At 42.9% G+C, this 14,194-nt stretch overlaps 1 protein-coding gene across 1 annotated transcript; it reads right to left on the bottom strand.

Moving 5' to 3' along the window:
- Positions 1-3,265: 3,265 nt before the first annotated feature.
- LOC134467187 (uncharacterized) lies at positions 3,266-8,362 on the bottom strand. The gene is made up of 4 exons (XM_063221097.1): positions 8,235-8,362; positions 3,873-5,325; positions 3,676-3,739; positions 3,266-3,545 (listed from the first exon to the last, which is right to left on the bottom strand). The coding sequence occupies exons 1-4, from the start codon at positions 8,348-8,350 to the stop codon at positions 3,415-3,417; spliced, it is 1,764 nt and encodes a 587-aa protein (XP_063077167.1). The 5' UTR covers positions 8,351-8,362; the 3' UTR covers positions 3,266-3,414.
- Positions 8,363-14,194: the final 5,832 nt, after the last annotated feature.

Below are 14,194 nucleotides of genomic sequence, written 5' to 3'. Positions count from 1 at the left end.
GGCCCGGTCCCCCAGGCATTGACAGAGGCAATGAAGCCTGTGACAAAATTTTATCATCCAATATGAGCTATTTTGACCTATCAACCAGGATGCTTTATTACGTAATATTTGATCTCAAAGAGGCCTGCTGCAGTGGAATGAGGACCGATACCATTGAGCGAAGGGCCAGGCCAAAATCATTAACAGTCCACCGGGCAAACGCCCTCTATGCCATATGACCAATCTAGCCATGTTTATGCATGTTGCTTCCAGTGCTAGCTTGACAACAGTTATCGTGTTCTGAGCTCAATTTGTTGGACAGTAACCATAGAGGGTGGAGTTTATCTAGAGGGTTCATAACCATGTTAGCTTCCGGGAATCAGTTGTTCCAAAAAAAAAATGGCGGCTGGTGTGAAAATCGCTCAAAATCGCTGGAAATACATAGAGATGAATGGGCGACATTTACTTGATTTTCACGTAAAATACCGAGAAATATACTTCCGAATCAACGGGAATCTCTTCACTGACTGAGCTTTATACCAAATCATGTATTCTTCTGTTGTAAGGTTAGCTGTAGAATTTTAAATTAATTTTAGAGTATGGCTCCAATATACCTATTGTCAGACACTGAACCACAATGGAATAGGCATTGGAGGCTTTCTGCACTGCTGTCCAATGCTAGTACTAGGCCTAGTTATTATATCGAGTGTATTACAGTGTATTGTAAAAAAAAAAAAAAAGAAGTTATTGACGGATTGTGGTGAAAATTTCGATTGGGGGGGGGGGATGACAAAAGGGCAAGGGGTTTAAGTTCTTCTTCACCGCAAAAAAAACAATATAGGCCTAGGCATTAATCAGGCAGTGTGTGGAAAAAAAACAGAAATAAAAAACGCATCAAAAGAACGAAGTTAACGACGCTGTGAATCTCGAGTCAGCCGATATCCTGTGCGATTTAAAGTAGGCCTAGGTAGCGTACATTATGCCATTATGCCGACCAGTTCGGTTAATAGTTAGGTTAATAACCTAATCTTAATGATAACAACTTGTAGGCCTAGGCTGCTAGGAGTGTTGTCCTGGAAGCCAATGAAGATTTAATGAAGATTTACTTAACAAATAATTAGGACCTATAGCCCTATATGGCATCCTATTTGTTTTTCAAGTCTATCCTTCCCTTGTTTTTGTGATGTCAAAATTAAATGGCAATGGCAATGGCAATTTAAAAAAAAAAATCCTGGATCTAGACCACCACCAGAATTAACCAACTAGCCTATAGAAATGTTAATAAATACCCTTCAGAACGTTTTGAGTTATGCTGACAGATAGACCAACGACCGTAGCCTACCCCAAGCAAAACCTCCTTCGTGGAGGAAATAAGCATTCGACGTCTTCGAAAGGGCAGAATAGATAATAAAAATGCCCCCGGGATCGTCGTTCAGGACTGTAAAAACGTTAGGCCTTTAGGTTTAATGTTCTGATTAGTTCATTTAGCCAATATCGTAATTGAAGGAAATGTATACCCTTATGCGTCACTTATTTTAAGGTCTCTGACTGTAAATATGTTGTTTATTCTGTTGTCTGGCTGTTTAGGCCTACATTCCCATACAGAATGAGTAGGCCCTAGTCTACTCTGCATCTTTGGGTTAGGTTAAACATTGAGGGCCTATAACATTTTCACACCAATGCTAAATTGCGACACCTACAGACCGATTCCCATAAAACACGCTTATGAACTCTCTAGATAAACTCCACCCTCTATGCAGTAGCTATGGAAAGGAGGAGCTTAGCTGTTGCCAGGTGCACTGTTGGTTTTGGCTTGGCCCAAGGCTTCATTGCCTCTCTCATTGCCTGTTATACCGGTCTTGGCTAAGAATGCCCAGCCTGATTTTTTCATCCCAGTTCAGTCCAGGCATCATGGCAGGGGCTTGGACCATTTTGCACAGGCTGCTCTTTACATGTGTCTCTCCTGTGCACCAAAGCCATTGTTTCAGTCCCATCTGATAAAACAGGGGGGCCTGAGAATTTGGCTAGCCAAACGGTCTCACTCTCACTATTTCGTAAGGACTCCCACATAATGAGGAAAGTACTTCTCCCTTCTCACGTTGTCCCGGCTGGTCTCCATATCCTGCTGAATATTTATGTAATGCCATTTTTTAAACCGGTCTACTGCACTGCACAACCACCACCACCACCGGCCCCACCCACAACACACACACACACACACACACACACACACACACACACACACACACACACACACACACACACACACACACACACACACACACACACACACACACACACACACACACACACACGCGCGCGCGCGCCTCAATCCACACCCAACCCCTCTGAAAGGATACTTTGCACCTCACCTCACTCACCACTTGGGGATGTAGTCTGGAGCCTGTCACACAGGGGCTGTGGTGGTGCAGAGATGGAGGGGTGTGTGTGGGTGTGTGTATGTGCAGAGGTGGAGAGGGGGTGTTGAGTAATATACTGAGTGAGAGGGTGAGGGTTATGGAAGCTGGACTTTTCAGAGAGGATGCACTGCAAAAATTATATCTTATTTTTCTAGTTTCAAGTAAAAAGCATCTAGTCAATTTTAATTTCAGTAAATTCACCTAATAAGTAGTACTTTGGATCAAAAAGTACTACTTTTAGATCTATCCATTTTTTGCAGTGTTGAGTAACACGTTACAGTCTGTGAGGCGGAGGGATGTTGGAGATTATCGGGAAGAGAATAGGGAGGTCCGTGGAGAGGATGGGGATGGGAAATGGGGTGCACAGTAAATTTTCCATCGTTAAAATTAAAGAGTCGTTCAAAAGCAGTGCTTCATTCACAAACGTCACAACACTGGATAGTGAGATGTGGTGGGAAGGTGGGCAGGAGGGGTTGAGTACAATGTGGGTCATGGTGAGAATGGGAACGGGGTAAGGGGTGGGCATGACGACATACACCACGGCGGAGAGGCGAATGGGGTGTTGACTACTCTGTGGGAGTGTGAGCATTTGTGGGAGTTGGTGAGGACAGGAACGGCAAAGGAGGGAGCGAAAATGACAAGATACCATATGGTGTAGAGGTGGAATGGGGAGTTGCGCTAAGTTAAACAGTGCACTGAGAGAGCAACAGTGACATTTAAGTTACTGGACAATGAATTATATTTTTGCCAGATTCTTATCTTAGGACTTACACAAAATCTGCAGTATGTCATTTCAATTGAAAACATAAGCAAAGAGATAAAGTATTGTTTTTTTTAAAAATAATTATTTGTTTTATTATTAATGCTTGCTGGTGTTTTGTGGGGTGATAAGTGGTTGTCTCTGTTACATCTCAAAATATGATTGTGTGTGTTGACTATGTGTGTGTTTATGGATATGGCCTGGATGTGGATGGAGAAAACATCTAGGCTGTGGTGTTTTGTGTGTGGGGTTTGTTTAAAATTCGGTTCCCTTTGGGAGGCAGCAGCTGAATAGTTTCTTGATCCAGGAGCGTTTACGAGGACTCACTTTGCCTGCCGCTGCAGCAGAGGTGTTCCCGGATGGAGCAGGTGTAACTGTTTGTTGATCTGCAGGGGAAAATGGAAATAAGCAACAATTAGTTAAAGCAGAAGAGGCCTATAGAGGGATTATTCAAATAAAATAATCACTATTAAAATAAATCTAGAAATAACCCCTTATTAGTCATAAGAACCTTACCCTTGTTGTCAGCCGCAATGTTTATTGGAGACACCTTTGAGCTTCGCTTTCGTCTATTTGGTATCTAGTTCATGAGGGAGAAAGTTGCTATTAAATCACATGTCGCTCCTACACTGCTGTCAAAAAGACTTAAGATTGAAATTCTTTAAAGTTTATCAAAAAAAATTAAATGAAAAAAAAAAGTTTTCCTATTGTACCTTGACTCCGAATTTGGATTTCTTCCCTGTTTTCATTCCACCTGTTGCTTTGGGTTCTGACCCGAGGAAAGACGAACCACTCATGGCAGCTGGGGCACCAGTGACTTCTGCGTTCAAGACTTTGCTCAACTTTGCCAGAAAGGTCATGTTAAACGAGTTGTCCTTTGGGTTCGCTGCTCTCTGCAGGATGTTTTTGGAGCCAAACTCCTTCAGCAGGAACTTCTCCATGGTCCTGTTGATGTTCTGAATCCTGGTGTTGTTTAAGTAGCCATGGACATTTGGCACTCCAGAGGCACCGCTGATCTCTGACAGGATGTTGTCAATGAGCTCCTGAATCATTCCCTTATCAACGGGGGATCTCCCTCCATCCCTCAAGGTCGCCAACAGACGCAACATGAGGACAGTGGTCAAGCAGCCATCGGCATCTCCTGCGATCGCTGCGTCTGTTTCGTCTGCAGCGTCATGTTGGGCAGGTACGTCCAAGTGAAGCTCGTCCATCATCTGGTTGACCATCAGGTCGGTGAACAAGCTCACCATGCTGGCCCGCACTCGCAACGCAGAGGAGTCTGGCTGGATCATGTCCAGCTCACAGCTGGCAGTGCTGGACCTGGCGCTTTGGGCCCTGCTCTGAGAAGATACTGCGTCCTCATCCTTTGCTTCTACTGCGTCTACTGCATCAGGGGCTGCCGAAGCAGCACATTTCAATTCTGCGTTGTCCACAGAAGCAGCGTGAGCCACAAGAGGCTGGAAATAAGGCTGGAGCAAGTCTTTGATCGCCGTCTCTGCGTAAGAGTACATCTCAGTGAGCTGTGGGCTGGCGCAGCATTTAGTCACAGACGGCCTATCCTCCTGAAGAACACCTTGCATTTGGCCGACCAGGTGTTGGGCGACGTGGTCGATGTCTTCATTGGACAACACTTTCTCCAATACCCCGTTGATGCCTGTTGGGTCGTGGGATTCACCCTCATGTGGCAGCACACTAGCAACTTTAGGCAGATCAGGAGAAGGCACGCGATTGGCGCTGTAAACTCGAAGCTCAGTCACAGTGGAAGGACGCGTCATGGTAGCAACTTCAGGCAGATCAGGAGAAGGCACGCGATTGGCGCTGTAAGCTCGAAGCTCAGTCACAGTGGAAGGACGCGTCATGGTAGCAACATCAGGCAGGTCAGGAGAAGCCATGCGATTGGCGCTGTAAATCCGAAGCTCAGTCACAGTGGAAGGTCGCGTCACGGTAGCAACATCAGGCAAGTCAGGAGAAGGTCTGCGCTTGGCACAGTAAATGCGAAGCTTAGTCATGGAGGGAGGACGAACGGCATTAGCGAGAGCTGGACGCCGCCATGCTGCAGTGCACTTGTGGAAGGCTGCCAGGGCACCTTGCATCCGCAGCACGCTGCCCAGACCTTCAGGAGCTCCAGAGGTCTTATCTGAGGAGGACGAACCTGCACTCTGAGACCTGTCACAAGAAAGAGAGGGCAAAATATTAGACTTATTAGGACATTCGGTTTAGATTGGTGTGTAATTTTTATTTATTTATTTATTTATTTTTTACAGTTTTAGTAAACTGCATTTGGTTATGTCCAGAAGTGTGTCCACGGCTGGCATTGGGAGTAATACAAGGTCAATTTTTTCGACGGGCCCCACTACATTGTGGGCCGACCAGTCTATAAGGAAACACATGAAAACCCTACAGCAGGGGTACTCAATTAAAAGTCCCAGAAGGCCAGTTTTTCCAAATTCCTCCCAAAAAAGGGCCAACACGACCACCACAAAGCAAAAAATAAAATAAAATGATAAGGCCTTTGCCTTACTCTCATTAGATTATTTGTTAGCCTATATTTGCAGACTACTTCATAAAGATTGATTTCTTAGTGAGAAAACCAATAAGCCTGAAGATAACACTTTTCAAACAAATGTTGCTTATTATGACTTTGTTAATGCTGCTCTCACATGCATAATGAGAATCAGATGCAATAATATCATGGACCCAGATAAGAGGAGGACACTGCAGGTTTTGTCAACAAGAAAATGGCACATTTGATGCAATGTTGATTAAATGCAATAGCCAATAATAATTGTCAAGTTGTTCATAACTTTGTTTGTAGTCTTAAGAGGGGCTTAGCATTCCAAACTAACTATTTGGGGACTGTTTAAAAGTGTGAAAAGTTTATCAAGCAATTCATTTTTAAGTAGGCTACCACTAGTTAGCTGCCAGCAGAGCTCAAACACAATTTGCCTTCATTTGTGTTGGCAACTAGCTATGCTACTGCTAAACAAATTCGAAGTCCTAACACGCTGTTTGCAATCAAATGTGGGCCATTACTTTAAAAAAAGGCATAGAGAACTTTGTTAATTTATTTACAGGCTCTGATACTGTCCTTTCCTTAGTCTACCTCATAACCTCTGATGCCACCCTAGTCACGTCTCTCTGGAGCTTGCAGTGACTGACAAAAAGGGAGAAACTGACTGAGGGGGTGGGGCATGGAACGCTTCTTCCTAATGTCTGGGGCGTGATTTCAAAATAAGAGCCGGCAGCGCGATCGGACCAAAAAATAAATAAAAATTAAAAAAAAAAAAAAAAATATATATATATATATATATATATATTTTACATTTTTCATAATTATTCGAGGGCCACAAATAGATGCCATATTGAGTATAATGCCGCTAATTGAGTATGGGGGCCCTACAGCATCTGCTCCTAAGCACTCTCCATCGGGAAATGCCCTGTATGCCAGATTATCAGTTCAGGTGGGGTTGCAGATTTACCAACGTTCTTAATAATTTGATTATGACATCATGTTGGGGACTCCCATAGACATGATAGATGTCATAATCAAATTCCCATAGACATCATGTCTATGGGAGTCCCCAACATGATTAGCTAGGAGGCTTAGACCCTTTTTAAGACCCGATACTTCAGTTTGTGATACAAGCGCCAAAATCGGTACAGGTACTCCTTAGAAATGACTATTTTCAAAAAGTACGCTGGCCACTTCAAATTCAAGATGGCTGCCCATTTTCCAAGATGGCCGCCATACAGATATGAATTAGCAACTGAAACAACTGTTCAAATGGTCATACAAGCACCTAAATCGTCATAGATACTCCTTAGACACACACCTGTTGAAAAGGCATGCAGGCCACTTGAAATCCAAGATGGCCGCCCATTTTCCTAAGTGGCCACCATACATATGTGTAAGGTGACTGAAACATTTGCTAAAATAGTGATACAAGCATCAAACTTGGTACAAATACTCCAGGATATGACAAAAAGATGTCAGTCAATTGAAATACAAGATGTCTGTTCATTTTCCAACATGGCCAGCACAATTTTCTGGACAGCCCTTCCACCCATTGCACATTTCCCAACAGCTAACAAAATATGGATGGCATTCATAATACCATTAAAGGTGTGATCTGATCTTCTGACCGGCAGATGGCTATAGCTGCCAGTGTGAGTATGGGGACATTTTAAAATTCCTATACTTTTAGACAACAAGATAATCTAAATTCATCAAAGTGATTATGGTAATCTCTCAAATGTCCTCAAATCAGAGATTATGAAAATGTCTCCATTAATAAGAATGATAGCCATCTTGGATTATACATGGCCTTCTCATGTTTAAAGTAGGCCATTTTTTTTCAAAAAGGATAATGTCTAAGGAGTATTTGTGCCGAGTTTGGTGCTTCTATCACAATTTAAACGTTTTTCAGTTATGAAACTTCTGCAGTAGGTGAATGAGTGGCCATCTTGAATTTCAAATGGTGCATACGCCTTAACAACAGAGTTGTGTCTGAAGAGTATTTGTAACACGTTTGGTGCTCACATCACTATTTGAACAATTGCTCTAGTATCTTCTGCAGTATTCCCACAGGACTTTGTGGCAGCCATCTTGGAAAATGGGCAGCCATCTTGAATTTCAAGTGACAGGCATGCTTTTTCAAATTAGTTAAGTCTAAGGAGTATTTGTACCAATTTTGGTGCTTGTATCATTATTGGAACAATTGTTTTATTTTCCTATGACACATCTGAACGGTGGCCATCTTGGAAAATGAATAATCTTGGAAAAGTCACCTGCATGCTTTATCAAAAGAGGTACATCTAAGGAGTATCCGCGCCAAATTTGGTGTTTGTATCACAAATTGTTTCCGTTGCCAATTTATATCTGTATGGCGGCCATATTGGAAAATGGGCAACCATCTTGAATTTGAAGTGGATCGCGTACTTTTTGAAAATAGTAATGTCTAAGGAGTATCTGTACCGATTCTGGCGCTTGTATCACAAACTGAAGTATTGGGTCACCTATCTCCCTAGCTAGATGTCATAATCAAATTATTAAGAATGTTCCTTTCTGATTTTACCTTGAGGGGGTGTATGAGTAGCATCCCAGATCTCTCTCCATACGCGCAAACACAGGTAGAATCATACCCATGGAGCTAGAGCTGGCCACCTTCAGCACAGTCTGACAGATTTCCATAAACTGGCTCCTTGACATCTGGGATCAACAGAAATACATTTTGTCACAAACAAAGTTTGTCCTATAACATATAACAAAACGAATACTTTAATAACATGAAAATAGTGTGAAAGAGCATCAATACTCACAGGGCCATTCAACAGGCTGCTGAAAGCCATCCAGTCCCTGTTACAAAACAAGTAAAATAAGTAGAAATGTAATTGGTATATTTTAACAGAATATATGAATAAATCAATCTCTTGGATAGGGTGAGTATAACATGAACATTAAAATCAACATTTTCCACCACCATCCATTTCTTAGTGTTCAGTACAGGGGAAATTAGGTTAGGTTAGGTTTCTTTCACTCTTCATACATAAAGAAGTGGATCTTTCCAGTGTCTGCCATTTTGAATTTACAGTAATAGACATTTTTAGCGACAAAGCATACTGTACTTATTATTTAGAGAGTAGAGAAATTTTATTGATCCCCAGGGGGAAATTCAGGTGTCAAGTACATACATATTTATAAATATATTTAGTAAATATTAATGAAAAAGCAGCATAGTTGGAATGAGCAGTGTAGCTGCAATGTATATTCTGGCCACAATCATACACATACTACCTATAAGGGGAACATATAATGGGGCATAAGAATCACAAGTCATAAAATCTGGATTTAAGTAGTAACATGTCAGAAGCACAACTCACTCTTCAGAGAGATTGGAAATATATTCCTGCACAGTAAATGGTTGAGATGAGCTTGGTCCATCAGAGGGTAATGAAGACCCAGGTCCAGGCTCATTTTGGAAAGGATCCTCTGAGCCTGAAAATGTCAGATACATGTCTGTAAAATACACACAGTTTCTCTCTATTTTTATACATTTTATTTTAGACATAAAGAGATTTTGTAAGATGTATAACAGTATATTGAGTATTTAATTGAGAATGTACTGACCTTCCATCATCTTCTGCAAGGAACCAACTTCATCAAATAAAAATTCAATCTTTTCAATACAGAAAATGATATTTCCCTCCTTAACAAATGCAGAGGTGAATCAGAATGGTTCACTGCATCAACTTGGGCTGCATTCACAGAACATTCCATGATGTCATCACTGACATCACAAAGGTAAAGATTATAGAATCACCACGGCAAGGACCAAATGGAACATTCTATTCACTCTATTCACTCTATTCACTCTAATCATAGGGACCATGTACAATATAAGCATACATGTTGCCATTTCATGTTTTGTACCATTAAAGCATACATGTTGCCATTTCATGCATTGTACCAGAGTTAGCCTTAGGCAAATTTACATCTGTAGTCCCTGACAGGACATAAAATATTGAAATAAAATAAAACAAATTTACATATAAAAACAAATCACAAATCACTCAAGTCCCTTGCATCTAATGGTAGATTTATTGGTCTGCCCCTAACAGGTGATGCAATATGAAAAGTGTGAAAAGATGAGACCACGAGACCTATATGTTTTGGCTACATCCATAGGAAGTGACAATCTTATATGTCTAAAATTAAGTTGCCAGCTTATATTTAATTGTTTAAGTCATTTTTTTTAATGTTAAGTCATTGTAATGCCATGATATTTGAATTCTGTATATCAATGGATTCATGTCTAATTTCAATATTTGCTTTTGGAGTCTGCCCCTTGGTTTTATAGAAGAACATGCCCTTTGTCTAACTGTAGTTCAGTGTAAGACAGAACTGCTCAAGCCATTGGACCACACCTTGCATGGCATTTGTTCATTTCTGCGCTGCTTTCACAGCATTTTTACCATGCGCATACAGGACAGCATCACCTGCATATAGCTGTTCATCAACTCCATTACAGTATGATAATGATAATAGTATCAGGCTTGTTGTTGTTGTTGTTGTTGTTGTTGTTGTTGTTGTTGTTGTTGTTGTTGTTGTTGTTGTTGTTGTTGTTGTTGTTGTTGTTGTTGTTGTTGATGATGATGATGATGATGATGATGATGATGAGGCTAATGATGATTAAGTTATAAGTGTTACAAGGTGTTTTAAAGATGCTTTAAAACATGATGTATGCTGTGCATGTTGTATTTTTGATAACAACATTGTTCTGATCCACAGGCTTCCAAACTGGCAACTGTTGTACAGAAAGTCTTCTAGATGATCAAGTAAGTTCGCCATGTCGCCTACCTGCCACACATCATTTTGACATTGCAACTGACACTAAATGCACGCCAGCATGTACTAGCATGGGCACCACTACCCTCATTGCTGTAGTCGCAAGGTGGGTAGTAAAATAGTTACATACGCTATGGTCTTCCTATCTACTTGCATTACCTGTAATCACATTTACACAGTGATTGAAGGGAATAGACACAGGATGTGACGGCATGTGATATATGATGTATGAGACCACTACTCGCTTCGCTGTAACTCACAAGGTCAGTTTATAAGGGTGGTATAAAACTCTAACATTGTTATCTTCCTACGTACTGTGCTCAGGGCCACTGATAGTTTTGTCCGGGCCCGGGACAAAGTCATCTGAAAGGGCCCCCCTGCCCGATAGATGCAATGTAATGAGGAATAAATTCTGGGCCCCATCTCTCCCTGGGCCCGGGACAGTTGTCCCCTTTGTCCCCCCCCCCTGGCCTGTCGGACTCGGCACCCCTGACTGTACTTACAATTTACTATCTCCATTGGCCCCTTGCATGGCAACCTTGCATTGTGTGTGTGTTGATGCAAAGCACTTTGAGTCAACTCTGTAGTTGGGATATATTGATCAATTGTTTTGTTTTTTGCTTTGGTCTGAACCTATAAGTTAGCAGTAGTCTGTGGGAGTCCGAGGCTTTGTGGGTGGTGGTGAGGTTGTGGGCAGTGGTGTAGATCAGATGACAAGACGTGGTGGGGAGGTGGAGAAGGTGTTGAGTACTGTGTGTAGGCCAGAGATATTGAGGTGGGTGACAGGGGTTGGAGGGATTGGGTATCCACCCAGGTGGTGGTTAAAATGGCGACGTGGTTTTGAGTGGAGAAAGGGGAAGATGAGTAGTGTCTGGCAAGCTGAGGGATGAGTTGTGTGTGTGTGTGTGTGTGTGTGTGTGTGTGTGTGTGTGTGTGTGTGTGTGTGTGTGTGTGTGTGTGTGTGTGTGTGTGTGTGTGTGTGTGTGTGTGTGTGTGTGTGTGTGTGTGTGTGTGTGTGTGTGTGTGTGTGTGTGTGTGTGTGTGTGTGTGTGTGTGTGCATGCGTCGGTGCATGTGTGTGGGTGCGTGCATGTGTATGCATGACAGTTCTGACAGTGAGGCCTTGGCTGCCCTCTGAGGTAAGAATCTCCAGAGCCTGTTGCATTACTGAACACCTCAAGTCAAGATTGAGCTGGCACAGGACCTAGGACAAGATGGTGTGTTACTACCTCCCCCCTCCCCTCTCTCTCTCCCTGCTCTGCTCTAGAAGACATAAGAGATGACAGAAGAGGAGGGAAAGGAGGAGAAGGAGAGGGAGATGTGTGACGGAGATGAATACTCCTGGGGCTGCTCAGGAGAGTAGAGGAGTTAGTGGGTCACACACAGGAAGGGGAAGAGGTGAGATGGGAGTGAGAAGAGGGGATTTAGGCATAGTGGACAGAGAGTAATGATGAGCTGTAGAAAGGTTTTCAAATAACTACACGGCTGAGAACTGACATCAGAATAGATGGAGGAGGCGGAGGCAGAGGAGGAGCAGAGAGTACCTCTAGAGTCACACTAGAGAGTAGGGGAGCAAAGGGTGAATGAATGACGGGCGGAGGAGGTGGAGGACGAGGACTGGGGTAGCTGCAGACAGCTTTTCAAATAGTCACACTTCCCTGGCGGAGGTGGAGGAGGAGGTGGAGGAGGAAAGAGCACTTCTAGAGCCACCCAGGAGGGTCGGGGAGAGGGCAGAGGTGCAGAGCAGGGATTTTGGGTATGTGGAGTAGCTGCTGAAAGGTTTTCACTGTAGCTGCTGAGAGGTCTGCTGACATAGAAATACGTAGATGAAGATGGAGGAGGAGGAGAGAGCACTTCTGGAGCCTCCCAGCAGTATAGGGGAGCAAGAAGTTGGAGGTGCAGAGGGGAGATTTGGGTAGCATCAGAGCCTTTTAGAGAGTTGAAGTGAACACTTAGAGCATAGTGTTGCTCCTATACTCAAAAAAGGGTGAATTAACATTGCAAAAAAAAAAACATCAGACATGGGTAAGCGGTTAGGGCGTCAGACTTGTAGCCCAAAGGTTGCCAGTTCGCCCCTTCCCACCAGGATGGTGGTGGGGGGGAGAAATAAACCAGTGCTCCGCCCCATCCTCCTCCATGACCGAGGTACCTTGAGCATGGTACCGTCCTGCTACACTGCTCCCTTGGGACGCCATCGGGGACCCCTTTGTGTGGTTGAGGCAAAATTGCATGGTTGAATGCCATTTCGTTGTGTGCAGTGTGCACTTGTGTGCTGTGTGGAGTGCTCCCTGTCACAATGACAATGGGAGTTGGCGATTCCCAGGTAGGCTCTCACTTTCATCCAAATGACTGTGTAGGATGAGTGGTGGCCACGGGGGATATTCTGTAATGAGGGAGGTAATCCCCCAAAGTGCTGCAAGAGGCAGAAAAGGTGTTTTTTAATTGTACTGTTCCGCTGACACATGGATAGATGGAAGAGGAGGTGGCAGGGGTGCGGGGTGGGGGGAGTAGAATAGGTGAAGGAGGAGGAGGAAGAGGAGGAAAGGAGGAGGGTGGCGGAGGAGGAGAAGAAGAGAATGGGAGGATAATTACTGAGGTGTGTGGACGAAGAGGCTGATGTGTGTGAATGTGAGTGAATGAAAGTGCCGTGTTGTATTGTCTGTGTTGTTCTGATTTAAGGGGACCCTTTGGAAAACGAGATGTCACATCTCAAGAGGCACCTACAGTGAGTCCAATATGTATTTGATCCCTTGCTGATTTTGTTGGTTTGCCCACTAATAAAGACATGATCAATCAATAAATGTTATGATAATATGTATTCTAATATGGAGAGACAGAATATAAAAAATAAAATCCAGAAATTAACTGAAGAGAATATATATTAATTTATTTCCATTTCATCGAGCAAAATAAGTATTTGATCCCCTGCCAACTGATTACAGTTCCAGGCCCACAGACCAGATGGGCACTTCCGATCAACTTGTCATCTGAATTAAAGACACCTGTACATACTAACATGCATAAAAGACACATTGAATCAGCAGAATCAGTCCATAGTATGAGTGAATCAGTCATACTCCAACCTCACCAGCATGGGAAAGACCAAAGAGTGGTCAAATGATATCAGGGACACGATTTTAGACCTGAACAAAGATTAAATGGACTGCAAAGCCACAAGAAAGAGACTGGGTATTAATGACCCAGCTGTTGATGCATTTCTTCCAAAATGTGAGGAATACAAAATGACTATCCATCAGCCTGTCTGGGGTTCTATACAAGATTTGACCTTTTGTAGGGATTTGATAATCATGAGAACAGAAAGAAATCACCCTAGAGCTGTACGGGATGAACTAGGCAATGATATCAAAGCTACTGGGACCAAAATCACTGATAAAACTACTGGTAGCACTTAATGCCACAGAGGTTTAAAATCCTGTAGTGCACACATGGTACCTCTACTTCAGAAGGAACCTGCGCAGTCCTACTTGAGGTTTGTCAACAGACATCAGACTGATTTAGGATATGATAAGAAGGTGCTGTAGTCAGATGAAACCAAAATCAAGCTGTTTGGCATTATCACAATTCAATGTGTTTTGAGAAAGAGTACTGCTGTCTATGATCCCAAGCACCCTCCTCACCATCATGCATGAAAGTGGTATCATTATGGTTTGAGGGTGTTTGTCTGGCCAAG

Source organism: Engraulis encrasicolus, chromosome 17 (genome assembly GCF_034702125.1).
Source record: "Engraulis encrasicolus isolate BLACKSEA-1 chromosome 17, IST_EnEncr_1.0, whole genome shotgun sequence".
Classification (NCBI taxonomy): Eukaryota; Metazoa; Chordata; class Actinopteri; order Clupeiformes; family Engraulidae; genus Engraulis; species Engraulis encrasicolus.
This window is presented reverse-complemented; position numbering and strand designations above follow the sequence as displayed.